Here is a 16,205-nt window from a genome sequence, read left to right as displayed (position 1 = left end):
AATGATTCCAGAGATTATGCAAAGTTGTTGTGATTATCTCAAGTAATTGTGATCGGGGCGATTATGTGATAATTGTTTCAGGCCTAATCTGTGCATGTATCGTACACAGATTGCATGTGCGCGCAGGCAGGCACGCACGCAGGCACGCACGCACACATACAGCAGGACTAATCAAACCACTGCAGGCAAACTCGCAACTCCGCAGCGGAAGATGAGGCAGATAAAGAGATATAGATAAATACTTATTACTATTACTATTTTTTTTGGTGGGGGGGTTGTCGAGACACCAAGTACAAGTAATATAGTAGGCTATAGTAATCTAGTATTGTTTTTGGCTGATATAGCAACTTTACACCAGTGGTTCTCAAACCTTTTCATGTCAAGGACCCCCAAATTGACACTTATAGCCCACAGACCCCCATTTGATAGTAGTTTAATAGTAGCCTACATATTAGAAATAAAAATAGGCTCTCATTGACTTCCATTGTAACAGGGAAACAACTCTCAAACTCACTCTTTTAGAACACTAAGCTGATTATGACCGTTTTATTTTTAATAAAAAATATCAACGTTGTAATGTTTTTGTTTTGACTTCGGTGTTGCCACATTGTGTGAGAGATATAAGCCAACCCACCTCCAAAAACAAGCCAACTCTTAAAGCCAAATCAAGAAAAACAAGCCAAAACAAACACAATAATATGACCATATATAATCCTAATAAAAATATTGTATGCATTTATCATTATAAATACTATGTAGGCCTATATCTATGATAATTAATGTTTTGGTAATGTATTACAGTACTAATTATTAGCCGTAAGCCAAAAGTAGCGGGAAATAAGCAGACTTGGCAACCCTGTCAAGTTTGTGTGGAAAGTTCCTGTTTGCCTACAAAACGATCTGATTGGTCGCCTCGGTCCCAGCTGGGTGCATCTCAAACAGCATGTTTACAAACTTGTTTACAAACGAGGAACACCAGAACCGCTTCACTGTATATCTCCAACCAATATAGTTACTTTATAAATCTATCAAAAGACGAAAATAAGATGGCATGAGTTTTCCTGATGTCATAAACTGTCAGAATCAGCTTTTGTTGTGTTCGCTTATGTGCTAACTGACTGATTTTGAGAGCTGTTTCCCGTTACAATGGAAGTCAATGAGAGCCTATTTTTATAGATACTATTAAACTGCACAACGGAGCGAAATAATTCATGGAATGGACTAATTTGCTCATAAGGTAAGAAAACAAACCCACACATGCTGTACAGCAAATATATGTATTGACACTGCTTAACCATTTTGACCAGCATTGCAAGCTTGACCGAGTTTCCTAACCTAGTATAACCGTTGCTAATGTGGTATTGGCCAACAACGGGCTTAGGTGGGACTTAGCGACAGGCTAATTCATATTGTAAAATCAATGTTAATTTAACTCCGACATGGTCCATTTGGTTTCATGTGTACATACTCTCTGAGTTACAGACCCATAAGGGTCCATTCGGTTGGTAACTATCTATTATTTAGCTGGCGACCCCCCTGGAACTCCCCCAAGGACCCCTGGGGGTCCCCGGAGGCCGGAACACTGCTTTACACCTTGTCAAGTTCTCTCCTGAGACAATATTGCAAACGTTGTTTGCGACCTCCTTGTTGTTGCTTGACTCACATCATGTACAGCACACCCCCGGAGGACGCAAAAAAGCATATGGCAGACGCCCGGCAGGGGTTTGGGTGTTAATTGACTCAGCTGTGAGAGTACATGCATTAGAAATGCAGCGATAATAACTCTGTTCATGATACGTGATGCTCTTAGCTAGAAAAACGTATTGTCTGCTCAAAGAAACTTTGACAGCTATGTTTGGCACTGAACCCGTAGCCCTAAAAAAATGCTGCTAAATTATATAGATAAACTTTACACCTTTGTACTTTCCATAAAACAAAACAAACAAACAGTACCTTAATTACATTAGGAAAAAAAGCAGTAAAAACATACACGGGGCTTAAAGTTCTCAGTCCTGGGGACGTATTTCAGTCCTGAGGATTTCATAGGAGTCATTTAATGAGATCAGTGCAGATGTTAAAAAAATCATTTTCAGTCTTGGGATTTGTTTTGGCTTTAAGCCCTGCATACATACGTACACAAGGAAAGTACAAAGGTGTAAAGTTTATCTATATAATTTAGCTGCATTTTTTGTTAAGGGCGAACCCGTAGCACCAAGGCTACGGGTTCAGTGCCAAAGCTGTCAGTTTCTTTGAGTAGACAATGTAATTATACGTTTTTCTAGCGAAGAGCATCAGCTTTAATGCCCAAGACCATTAATTATACCACTGAATAGTGATAGTGAGAATCTGCTGATAACGATCCAACCTTTTGTCCTCATATTGCACTCTCTGCATTAATGCATCTGCATTAATCTCAATAACAATCTTTCACATTGAAGTGCAATGAGGGTTTTATGAATATTTAACAGCTTTTATTTCCCTCGTGGAATTATTTCACACACTTCTTCACACACCTAGATTAAAAAACAAAAAAATAAAGTTGATTCTGATTAAATGCTGTACATCACGGGCTACAGCCTGATGGAGCCCTATAGGTCAGTGGTTCCCAAACCTTTTCATGTGAAGGACCCCCAAATTGACACTCGGACCCACATTTAAAGAGATAATGTCATATAGGGACCGGCCATGAGAGATGATTTTTTTTTTTTACGGCTCCAGCAGTGATTCTCAACCCGTTTCATTTCAAGGACACCTAGTTTGACATGCATTATTGCATTTAATTAATTTGGCATTTCTATCTCTGAGACCCCAATTTATATTGTAAAATCAATGTTAATTTAACTCATACATGCACATAATGGTGCCACGTGGTTCCATTTGTACGCTCAGAGTTACAGACCCATCAGGCTCAATTTGGTTCCAAACTATCATTTAGCTGGGGACCCCTGGGGGTCCCTGGACCCCTCTTTGGGAACCACTGCTATAAGAGTTATATCATTCTGCAGTTATTGCAGAATGATAGGCTATAGGTGCATGTGACAAACGAATGTAGGTGCATGTGACAAACATGCACAGATGTTTCACTTGAAGTAATTTGATGGTACAAGGTACAACACATGGTTGTATGTCTGTTTAGACTATATAGCCACTATAGCCGTGTTGTCAATAAGAGAGAGAGAGATAATCCAAGCGCGTCCGTTCACTCTCTGTCTTCATTGGCTGCGGGTTAACTCTGTGTTTAGTGACATTTCCCTACAATGCTAGTTCGAACCCGGGCTCCCTCAGAGTTAGTGTCGAAGTGTCCTTGAGCAAGACACTGAACCCCTAATTGCTCCTGATGTGCGGATTGGTGCCTTGCATGGTTTCTGCCGCCATCTGTGTATGAATGTGTGTGTGAATGGGTGAATGTAATGCAAAATCTATGTAAAGCGCCTTGGATAAACATGGGGTTTTCAGATAACTGTCAGCATTTAGAAGGTATTTGTAGAATCGTCTAAATGGGTTAAGAACGTCCCAGGTTAATGTTTTGTCTTGTTTGTATGTCAGTTGAACAGTTCTACGGTGTTTTCAGAAACACAAAGTTAATAAACAGCAGTGAAAAAGAACTCTGAGTCTCTGAGTCCATCGGTGATGGATGGAGGGCCGGCACATCTTGAAAAGTAATGATGGTGACGCTTGGGCGCGTGAATTAAGGCAACGTGCACGGATGTGCGTGTGTGTGTTCGCACGTCGTGCACGCACGTCTCGTTCCGCATGAAGTTTAATTTTGCCCAATTTGAGTTTGACAGCTATAGCCCTGCATGGCTTACACAATTTCACTAATGCATTTTTTGCCCTAGTTTATATGAGCGGGGATGACCGGCATTACCAATGGGTCTATACTGGTCCTCTCCCGTTTTATTTTGCCGATAATGTACTCATGACACGATGTGAGCTTGTAGATCTGCTATTTTCACAGAATGTTCGCTACTTCTGCTGAATGTGACAAGAATGAGGATGCTATAGTGTAGGTGTAGTGTACTGCTCACACTCAAGTGTTGAGATATATATTTACACTGTATACTGAAGTGTAAATATATACCCCCCCTCCCGAAATATACGAGTAATCTGTTTGTCATTTCAGATCACAAAAATATATATTAAATATCTTTAGAGCTTATATTTGTATTTCCATTACAGCCAGCAAGCTATTATGCTTAGATGATTTCTATTTATTTTAGGATAAATCTGCGACAAAGACAAAGACAACACGGAAGTGGGGATGTGGCTGCACTTCCACTTTTACTCATGATCTTACTCCAGACTGTATGACGGAAGCCTTTGAATATTGCAATGAGGCAACAGTCTGGCAACGCAAGACTAGTCATAACCTGACAATATGTTTGACTGTGACGCACTCACTTCTAGTGTGTTGCTACAGTATTTGCTCAATTCTTCATAGTATTTTCTGCTCTGCAACATGGATCCCCAGCTAGCTCCCTCTGTCTGACGGCCATTTTAGAACTCAGCTCCTCCTCATGTCTGTCTTAGCAGAGTCTCCAGTAGGCAGCTCTGCTCTGCTGCAAACCCTGCTGCACTCTATACAAGAAAAACACCTACAACTTCCTGCATCCCTATACTGCCATGTATTCATTCTCTCTCTCTCTCTCTCTCTCTCTCTCTCTCTCTCTCTCTCTCTCTCTCTCTCTCTCTCTCTCTCTCTCCTTCCCTCCTCTTCATCTCCTCTGGCGCCTCAAACCTCTTTATAGCTCTCTTTGCCGTGCTGCGATAATTAGTTAGCGCTAAAATAAGAGAAAGAGAGAGAGATGCCAAATCATATCTTCCGATTTCAAATGGCTACCAGGCCTTTTGTAATCGGCATCATTCAAAAGTACTGCAGTTCACGTCTCGGTTTTCAGTGCACACAACAAAAGCTCCCGTATTCATTTGACTCGCAGAGAGTGTACTAATGCAGTGCTTCCCAAAGTGGGGTCCCGGGACCCCCCAGGGGTCCTTGAGGGAGTTCCAGGGGGTCCCCAGCTAAATGGTAGTCTGGAACCAAATGGACCCTTATTGGTCTTTAACTCTGATATTGTACTAAATGGAACCAAATGGACCCTATCTGGTCCATTTGGTTCCATTTGTACACTCTCAGAGTTAAATTAACATTGATTTTAAAAATATAAATTGGGGTCTCAGAGATAGGGGGGGGGTCCCTGGCATTATCACTTCAAATGGGGGTCCGCGGGCTAATTGGTGTCAATGTGGGGGTCCTTGACATGAAAAAGTTTGGGAACCACTGTACTTTTTTTTGTTCTTTAGAGTTGAATGAACACTGAGCATATTTTGACGATGTGCATCTTTTCCAGCATGAGTCAGGACGATGCGTGTTCCCCCGGAGACCACCATGTGCTTTGATGAGACCTTGACTCTGCATTCATCTCACACACACACACACACACACACACACACACACACACACACACACACACGCTTTTCTCCCTCCTCCTCTGTTCTCTGGCAAGGAGCCTTGCTCGTGAAGGGCATTATAAAAACAAGCAGTAATAATATGAAACCCCGTGCACGCTCACTGTGCTGCACGACGTGTGCACGTGACATTGCAAACGCGACCGTGTCTGTGTGCTGCGCGGTCACGCGTGCATTTAACCTATACGCGTTGCGCCAAGTCGGTTCGGTTTTTATTAAGGGCAGACAGGAGCTATATGCCGACGGTGATCGGCTGGCTAGCCGCGGCACCCTGTGCACCGGTCATCTCTCATTGACACTGTGCCTGCTGGCCCACAACTTGGGCTCACCTCTCCTTCGAGGCGGACATATTTCCGGGGGCGGCAGTGGCTCAGGGGTAGAGTGGCTGGTAGAGCAGCCGGATGGGAACCGTTTCATCCCTGTGGGCTCCCCCAGAGTTAGTGTCAGTGTCGTTGAGCAAGACTCTGAAGCCCTGCTCGCTCCCGATGTGCAGCTTGGTGCCTTGCGGTGTGTGAATGGGTGAATGTAATGCACAATCTATGTAAAGCGCTTTGGATAAAAAGCGCTATATAAATGCACCATTTACCATTTATTTTTGGGATTTGGGATAAGAATTATTAACGCTTCACTGCATGGAGATCTGGGGAATGTTCATACTGTAGGTTGTCAGTTTTAAAGTTTTTTTTTTTGGCATTTTATCCTTTTTCTCTCCAGATGTAGAAAAACAAATGCAGCGAGTGTCACTCTTTGTTCCCAGAGTGTGTTTCAAGTTTAAGTACAGTCATCGTAAACTGCAGTTTCCTGCGTGTACTTTGAGATGTGTTCTGCATCTGGGTCTAACAAACACATTCCGGGGGTCCCTGACACATCACACAGATAGAGTAAGAGAGGAGATGTGAGACAAGGAGTGGATTACATTCCGATCTCCAGTCCAGTCCTCTGCGTTCAGCATATGACTGTGGACTTAGGCCCCATTTAGACTGCAGTCACATCAAATAAGATTCAAATAAAGAAGAAAAAAAAAAGATCTCAAATCAGATCTTTTGGCCTGACCTTTCACACTGTTGTTTGCAAGTGACCAGATCCGATATGTGTGTTCAGAGTTAGACTGGGAGCCAAATCTAGCCTGAATCAGATCTGTGCCACATCCAGATTGTAATCTGATTTGTTTAATAAGTCTAAACGCAAACAAATCACATCAAATCTGATTTTGAGGTTGTGGCATTCGGACTGAGATGGATCAACTGAAATCTGATTTGAATCAGATTTGAAACCACCCCTGAATGTGGCTCAAGTCACAATGTACAAAATCAGATTCCATGTGACTTGTATGTGACCTGTCTGCATTTAGACTTATTTAAGCAAATAAGATTCCAATCTGTATGTGGCACAGGCTATGTTTGGCTGCCAGTGTAAACAGGGCCTGAGCAACCAGGCACCCAGGATGTTTTAAGTTTGTCCTAGTTTGTATGCAGCACCAGCACAGCTGGGCATGAGGCAGAAGACTGCACTTGCTATAATTTCCCCAGCTATTGTCAACTCCAATAGTCCGCTAACACTGAACCACGGCTGTTATTGTGCATTAGAGTTTTTCTATCTTGCATCCGCATTTTTACATAAGGCCGATTAAGGACATGTCACTCATTATGAATGTAATAACAAAAAGTCAGCACTGACTTCAACCGCGGTGGGATTGCTGTTTCTCATTAGCACTTTTTGAAACTATCCAATGAATATAACATCACACTCTATAATTAAAAAGGAAACTTTTTTCTAACCCGCCTTTCTTTCTTTCTTTCTTTCTTCCATTGTCGTTTTCTTTCTTCACACAGCTGGGACAACCTACATCTTCGGCAGAGGCGGAGCCCTCATCACGTACACCTGGCCGCCCAACGACCGGCCGAGCACGCGGGCAGACCGGCTGGCGGTGGGCTTCAGCACGCAGCTGAAGGAGGCGGTCCTGGTCAGGGTGGAGAGCGCCAAGGGACTGGGGGACTACCTGGAGCTGCACATAGTAAGAGAAACCTATATAACCGTTTATCGTTCATTGGGCAAGACACTGAACCCTACATTTCCTCCAATGAGTCGGTCGGTGTGAGCTTGCCACCGTCGGGTGTGTGAATGTGGGAAGTGAGGACGCTGGCGTCGACTGTTCGCCACATGTATGAATGAATGGACCCTTGTAAAGCGCTATAAAAATGCTATTCATATACGCTTGCTGATGTGGTAAAGCATGAAGTATAGGCATGCCACGGTGTCCGGTGTTAGCGGTTGGCCGTGCACACCACTGAGTACATTAGTCCTACTTGCACACCGATAGCACCGTTTTGTTATTTTTAACACTAGACTATTTATTTTCTTGTGTATCCTATAAAACCACGTCAGTTCATTTTGGTGTGGCACCCATCATGTTCTTATAAGCAGGGTATCAATAGTTTAGTCAGTGCTGCTCTGCAACGGGGCTGCAGGCATGCAGGCAGCAGACATGGTGTCAGATTGGCATGGTGTCAGATTTAACTTTCACTTTCGTTTGGTGTAGATAAGGGGTGCCCAAAAGGTAGATTGTGATCTACTGTAGCAGTAGATCACAAAGGATGTGCGGGTAGAGAATAATACTTTTTTGGCTTCTGGCAACAGAGTGTTGCTGTCCACAAAAAAAATGTCGGTAGCATTACAAATTAAATACCTATTCCATTTCTCCCGTTCTATTTCCCATTTCCCAAGTGCATTTGTCTTATATGTCATGCCAGCTCCGTTATTCCAAAGCACCCTCAGGTACATATTTATACTATTTTCAGCAATGGTATTATATATATTTTTTTTCTGTGTGTTGATCTTGTTGAGCCGGTCATTTTAAATGTAGCTCTCGATTCAATAAAGTGTGGGCACTGCAGAGAAAGGTCTTCCAATATTGAGCTAAAAGCTGCATCGCAATTTCAGTACGGTGAGCTTATACTTCCACAATGTTTTAGTGCTTTATTTACTCAAAACCTGTAGCAACGATGCACTCTCAATTACTCTTGTAATGATTTCCTGTTAGCGTCTTTGATCAGTGCTGATGAAGGCTATTTGAGCTGAAACACTGTCTGTTGTGGTTGGTGGTCTCAACGGGTGAGGAAAATAAAATAGTGACAAGGACGTTATGGCGTTTCTGCTGGGTTGTTGTTTATCTTCTAGTCGTATTTTTTTACCTTGCCTGCCTATACTGGAGGCAAGGATAAGGAAGGAAGGAAGGAAGGAAGGAAGACGACCTGTTCCTTTGGGACAGAGAGAAGGTAGCATGCATATAACTATGGGCCATGCAGACCCCCATGGGGACACAGAGGGGTCAGACAGGCAGAGGAGGACCGGAGAGGAGAGCCCTGCAGTGTGAGAAACATGGAGAGTGCTTTCTGTCAAACCGGCGGCATGTCTCCAGAGAGAAACCGCAAGGGAGGCTTTAGGGGAGTCATGCATTTATCATGGTTCAGCCAGGCTGCATGGGGAACATGCATGGTGGCTCCCCTTCCAGTTGATACAGGGCTGAGGTTAACGGATTCCGGGCAGTACAAACACACACACACACACACACATGAGAACACACCTTGCATTATGCATGGGGATATTCTTGGCGGAAATGTGCAGTATATATGAGGTGTTCTGGGAGCGTATACTGTATGTGCAGTATGGTTTGTGTTGAGCATGTCCATTTCAAAACCGGGAAAAAAGTACCACATTTCCGTTGATTGACAGACAACGTTATTGTAGGTTCCGAGTAGAATTTTGTACCTATTGTGGAGAGAGACAAACAAAAAAAAAAAAAAAATATATATATATATATATATATAGAATTGGCAATTTGGGTTCTACGTGGTCGTAGACGGATGGAAGAGAGGTGTCATTACGTGTAGAACGATGAGTGATGGTCAAAGAGTGCCGGTTCCGCTCACCTCTTTTTATAGCCTCCTGCCAAACGAGTTATTACTTTCATATGTTAGGCTTAGAGGGGCCGTCTCAAATCCACCTCTAATGACGGCTTTAAATGGCAATTAAGGGACATCAGGCATTTAAAAAATGCATTAATGCCTCTACTAACCATCTCATTGACACCTCCACCCCCCCAACCTGACCCAGTAGAGCACATTCAACCTGCGTATTCCTTTTTAATGGCAGCTTTTCCTCTTAATTAGCTAGCCAAGGTCAACCCCTGATAACCATGATCCACCCACCATCACCACACACACACACACACACACACATGCACACGCACACACACACACGCACGCACGCACACACACACACACACACACACACACACACACACACACACACACACACACACACACATGCACACACACACACACAACGCAGACATTCGGCTGTACGGTGAGGAGTAAACTCGTTTGTTTACTCCATTTGTACCATTTGTTGATTTTGATTTTAGTCATATTTATAGTCGCTTGAATAGTTTAGTTTTCGTTTAGTTTTAGTCACCTGAAATGCTTTAGTGTTAGTCTACTTTTAGTCAGCTAAATATCATACAATTTTTGTCGACTAAATGTATTTTGGCGGGCCTTGATGCCGTCATTATGGTTGATTTTACGCTTGCTGAAAATAGCAGATCTACAAGTTCAGAACGCGTCGCACTGCGACACATTATGAGCACATTTTCAGCCTGCAACCAAGCATACAATGACTTGTGTTTTAGTTCTACTGGATCTCTCGCCCACTAGTCAGTTCCTAACATTTTAGTCTAGTTGTTATTTGTTGACAGAATTGTCAATAGTCTTCATTTTAGTCATCATAGCTTAGCTTTAATTTAGTTTCCATTTAGTTTTCGTCATGGTTTTATTAGACCATAATCAACACTGATTTGCACTCACCTGGTTGTGTCTTTGCTGTCTCGTCTCTGTCTTGACGCTGTCGGCTCAGTGAGTCTCTCGCTGATGCAGAAGGCGAGAAAAACAACAGTCTGTGTCCCCATCGACCCCACATCTTGTTACTGCGTCATTCAGATAAATGGACTTTGATACGCAACCTTCGTCTGCGTGTGTGTGCGCTTCTGTGTGTGTGTGTGTGTGTGTGTGCGTGCGTCGCACATACACACCTCCCTCTCCCATCTCCCTCTGACCCCAATTTGTTTGGGCTGTTGGCGCCTTGCAGCAACAGGAACACAGTTGACCCCGGGGTCGCCTCTCATCCGACGCACCCCGGACTTCAGAAGGACATCGCTGGCAGTGCAGTGGAGGGAGAATTTTGATTTTAGTTTTAGTTGTAGTCTCTTGAATAGTTTTCATTTAGTTTTATTCACATTTTTGTCTTTAGTGTTAGTCTACTTTTAGTCGACTAAAATCTATTTTGGCGGGCCTTGATGCTGTCGTATAATGGCTGATTTTACACTTGCTGAAAATAGCTATTTTCCGTTTAGTTTTCGTCAGGAAACAAAAAGTTAGTCAACGAGAAAAAAAAAGGTCATAGTATTAGTCGACGGAATCAACAGTGGAGAGGAGGGGGGGGCATTAGCGAGGGGTTAGGAGAGAGAGGCAGAGGGAGAGTGGAGGCTGCACACAGTGGAGAGGAGGGGGTGGAGTGGGGGGGGGGGGGGGCATTAGCGAGGGGTTAGGAGAGAGAGGCAGAGGGAGAGTGGAGGCTGCACACAGTGGAGAGGAGGGGGTGGAGTGGGGGGGGGGGGGGGCATTAGCGAGGGGTTAGGAGAGAGAGGCAGAGGGAGAGTGGAGGCTGCACACAGTGGAGAGGAGGAGGGGGTGGAGTGGGGGGGGGGGTATTAGCAAGGGGTTAGGAGAGAGAGGCAGAGTGGAGGCTGCACACAGTGGAGAGGAGGGGGTGGAGTGGGGGGGGGGGGGACATTAGCGAGGGGTTAGGAGAGAGAGGCAGAGGGAGAGTGGAGGCTGCACACAGTGGAGAGGAGGGGGTGGAGTGGGGGGGGGGGGACATTAGCAAGGGGTTAGGAGAGAGAGGCAGAGTGGAGGCTGCACACAGTGGAGAGGAGGGGGTGGAGTGGGGGGGGGGGGGGACATTAGCGAGGGGTTAGGAGAGAGAGGCAGAGGGAGAGTGGAGGCTGCACACAGTGGAGAGGAGGGGGTGGAGTGGGGGGGGGGGGACATTAGCAAGGGGTTAGGAGAGAGAGGCAGAGTGGAGGCTGCACACAGTGGAGAGGAGGGGGTGGAGTGGGGGGGGGGGGGGCATTAGCAAGGGGTTAGGAGAGAGAGGCAGAGGGAGAGTGGAGGCTGCACACAGTGACACGGGCCAACTATACTTCATGTCAAGGACAATCAAGGCACCCGATTGCTACCAGGAGGTGATAATGAGGGGTAAAATGATGACAGATTAGCACATTACATAAAATGGAGTATATAGTAAAGTAAAATGATGCTGGCAGTGATGCGTTATTGTGAGTTAAACTTTTTTAAAGTACATTTTGTGCTCGTTTCTAGCTTTCCTGCAATGATTATTTCATTGAGAATGGAGTTTAGATTTGAGACAGTCTCATGCACTGGAATCCAAACATCTACACACACACACACACACACACACACACACACACACACACACACACACACACACACACCTTTTCGTCCTTCCCTCCATTGGGTGACAGGAACATGGACAAACATTTGATGCTTTTTAAGGGAGACATTTAGATCGAGCCTAGAGAAGATAGTCTTTGTATAACGTACATTTTATTTGCACATCTGGGTTTCCACCGTCGTCATACCTCCGACCTGTCACTCACAGCCACTCCACCTGTCACTCACAGCCACTCCACCGGTCACTCACAGCCACTCCACGTCACTCAATCTTTATCTCAAGTTCTTCTCTCCCTCCTAACTTAGATACACTCAGCTCTCCATTCCATCCTCTCTCTCTCCCCCCCCCCCTCTCCGTCTGTGTCTCTCTCTCTCATCACACCAGAGCCTCAGACCCACCAGGCCTGCTCCTCCGTCGCTCCCATTGCAATTACTTTCCGTTTGCCTCCTCGTTCCTCCCGAGTCACTCCACTAAATGACTCCGGTGGCTCTCAGCGTGTCGTCGTGGCTGTTTTTGGGCCCCGCTAATTTGAGGCTGTCTCTCACTCTGTGAGGGGGAGAAGAAGAGGTAAATTAGAGCACGGGAACCCATGGGGTTTATAAAATAAAGGCGAAAGCCACACAAAAAAACATAACAAGAAAATGTCATCAAAATGTACTTCAAGTAAAATGTAATGTACTCCTATTGCAGAATGTCCCGCAAAACCCTTTGAAAATAGCCAATCTAAAAGCTCACATTGTGTCACATTTTGGGCTTGTAGATCTGCTATTTTCAAATGGCTGAAATGTATATGGGGATGAAGTCGTTAATGTCGTAATGTTTTCTAATCAAAATTATAATCTCTGAAGTAACTAGTAACTAAAGTTTTCAAATAATTGTAGTGGCGTAAAGGTACACATTTTGGCTCTGAGATGTAGTGGAGTATAAAGTAAAAGTACAGAAAATTGGTACAAATACAAATACCTCAAAACTGTACTTAAGTACAGTACTAAAGTAAATGTACTTAGTTACTTTCCACCAGTGGTTCCTAATGAATGCAGTGTGTAATCATTTCTGTAAAGTATAGAGTTTACATTACCTTGCTACACAGACCCTAGCTGCAGGAGCGAAATAGTAACTTGAAGGGATCTTTATCTTTTATATTTGGGTTTGATAGTGCTTCCCAAGGTTCTTGTTAAAATTGTTGAAAGCTGCTTTAAAACTATGTAGAAATGTGTCAGAGACAGTATAATAGATATAGAGGAGAAAGCTTACCACTCGATAAGTTTAGTGTCTGGGAATGGGGAACATTTGACACCCATAAGATGGCAGCACAGATAACAGGACGGGGGAAACTGTCAGAAAAAAACTGTCAAATTAGAAAATGGCACGTAGAGTAAAACTATACCCAACTTTGGATAATATAGTTTTCTTATCCATAGAATAGCTTCATCATGCCGTGGTTTCCTGAGTCTTTGGGCTTTGTAACAGTCCACCAGATCACACAGACTTAATAAGGACCCGATCCTGCGTTGTCTCGTTTTTGATTTGCTGTAGCACAGTGGGTTCCAACCCTGTTCATATCAAGGCCCATTATTTGTTCAGCATTTGAGCCACGGAACCATCATTGGATGAGATTTAGCCTCTAAGACCCCAAACTAAAGAATATGTTGTTGTTATTTTTGCATAAGACTTTGTCTACAATGCCCTCCTTTTTTGGCAAACGTTGATCAAAATAACAATTCTTCTGCATTCTCTAATTGTGTAGACTTCTTGTAAGTGTAGACTTTTGATAGCGTAAAATGAAACGTTTCATTTTTTATTTTACGCTCTCAAGAGTTAAAGATCTATAAGGGTCCATTTGTTTTTCCAACTCCAACATTTAGCTGCATGGGGACCATCTGGAACCCCCTCAAGGACCACTGGTTGAGAACCACTGCTGTTGTATGATGCATTGGCCAGGTCTCAAACCTCAATGTGATTAGAGAGAGAAAGAGAGAGAAAAAGAGAGCTATCCAAATGCTGCCACCGACGGGCATGGCTGATAATACTGTGCCAACACATTGTGGTCGGGCATTGGCTTATCTCTCACACACCACCCACCACTGGGTCCCAGCTAGCTGCCCCCTGCCTGCTGTACCCTGTAGTGTGGGAAAAAAAATAAGAATAAAAAAAATAAGTATATACGCACATATTTTGTGATATTATGAACGGGCTGACAGACTTGACTAAAAAATATTGCCTAAAGAACAAGAAACCAAACCAAACCTGCGGAAATCATGGCCGTGCCTCTCGCACACGTCCAACAAGTTAATCTCATCATTGTCTCATCATATCATACTTGTTGTCTTGCAGCGTAGTGGACAAGATATCCAGGCATTTTACACTTGGTTTGCATGCTGAAAAATAGCAGATCTACAAGCTCACTACATGTCGCATTGTGAGCTTGTAGATCGGCTATTCAGCAAGTGTAAAATCAGCCATTACGACGGCATCAAGGCCCACCAAAACACATCTTAGTGGACTAAATGACCTGCAGCTTTAAAAGCTAGACTAACACTAAAACATTCCCGGTGACTAAAATGTGACTGAAACTATTCAAGAGACTATGACTAAAACTAAAATGGAAATTTGCTGCCAAAAACAACACTGCTTATGACGTGTATTTCTCTGGCACTATAGCCTCACGTTACCTTCCTATGGTAACGGAGCGAATGTGTTAAAGGTTACTCAAAACAGAGAACAGCGGATCACATCACTTGTTTTGTTGTTGTCGTTGTTTTTGTTTTGTTTGTTGTGTAGAAGGAGCTCTTGGTAATAGATAGAGATAGAAATGAAGCATTTTTAAAAGGTCAGGATATCATCACAGTCCATCTTCTTTAGATTCCTCCCATCAAGGCCTGCGGTGTGAGATATTGGAAGCAAAGGGTATACAGAGGGAGATAGGATGGCCTTCTGTCACTGGAAGGAGAGCACATGTCCTTGGAAGACCTTCACATTCACTTGGAATAAAATGTTCTTTATTCTCTTGCACTTTCTTTGTGCTTGTTCTGACCAGATAGAGTATGTTTTCTTTTCACTTTACAATTTATACCAAGGCAATCTTCTACAGGAAAGCAAAAAGCCTTTATTAATAAGGTGGCTAATTCAAATGCCTTCATCAGGGTCACTGTGGTGCATTCATGTAGCGCCTTTATCCAAGGCGCTTTACAGAGATTGTGCATTGCATATTCACACCACACACACACACACACCCAAACTTTTGCATGTCAAGGACCCCCAAATTGACACTAATTAGCCCACGGACCCCCATTTGAAAAGGTATGCCAGGGATAAGAGAAGATGTTTACGTCTCTAGCAGTGATTCTCACAACCTGTTTAATTTCAAGGACACCCAGGTCTACGGACCACCCATTTAATGACATTTCTATCTCTGGGACCCCCAATTTATATTGTAAAATTAATGTTTATGTAACTCTGAGAGTCTGGTCCATTTGGTTCCCAACTAGCTGGGGACCCCCTGGAACTCCCTCAAGGACCCCTGCGGGTCCCCGGACCCCATTTTGGGAACCGTTCTTTTTGCCAGGTGCATTTTCCACATATTATACCCAGAATGCTCCTCTACATTTGCCCTTTTACAAACTGTTAGCAGCCGTGTAGAAAACGACTCAATTAGTTCCAACTCAAGTCCTCTGTGAAACGTTGTGGGAGCAAATAAAAGGTGGGGATACCCTGAGGGCCTTGTGTGGAACGGTATAAGTCTGATTATGGGCTGTTGTGGGTGCGGAAACCGTTTAGCAATGACTACATGCATGGCCATATAATTCAGGGGGAGTGCAGTCAGGTCAGAACCCAGGACCCTCTTGCTGTGAGTCGACATCATGCTCCCAGAAAAAACAGTGCAGGCCTTTAAGAGCTCCATTCTCAATAGGGTTATACAAGCTACGCTCATCCTAATTCATATTTGGAATAGACGCAATATTTTAGTTATCCGTTTCTGATCACTTAAGAGATCGATGGCAATTAGCCCTTTCGCTAAGTCCCTCCCTAACCCGCCCTTGTCCAATAGGCACGTTCGCAAGAGGTACATATAGAGACATAATGGCACGCTGTCCGTTTATAGAAGGGCTAATTGAAAGAAAGAACGAAGGAAATAAGAAAATAAGGGAAGAAAGAAAGAGTTATTTACCTTACTTGGCCCAAACCTTTTCGAGTCGATGTTTTTTTTTCTT

The 16,205-nt window shown here is 43.8% G+C and overlaps 1 protein-coding gene across 1 annotated transcript in view; it reads left to right on the top strand.

Moving 5' to 3' along the window:
* nrxn2b (neurexin 2b) overlaps nt 1-16,205 on the top strand; it is a gene marked incomplete at its 3' end in the record, with an annotated part of 769,013 nt that overhangs the window by 631,249 nt on the left and 121,559 nt on the right. The window contains exon 18 of the mRNA XM_080791852.1: nt 7,299-7,480. Coding sequence (XP_080647978.1) covers nt 7,299-7,480 — 182 coding nt within the window. The remainder of the gene's footprint in view (nt 1-7,298; nt 7,481-16,205) is intronic.

This window comes from Protomyctophum bolini (assembly GCF_963924005.1).
Source record: "Protomyctophum bolini genome assembly, chromosome: 20".
Taxonomy (NCBI): Eukaryota; Metazoa; Chordata; class Actinopteri; order Myctophiformes; family Myctophidae; genus Protomyctophum; species Protomyctophum bolini.
Note: the sequence above shows the minus strand (reverse complement) of the source record. Positions and strands in the feature narration are given on the sequence as shown.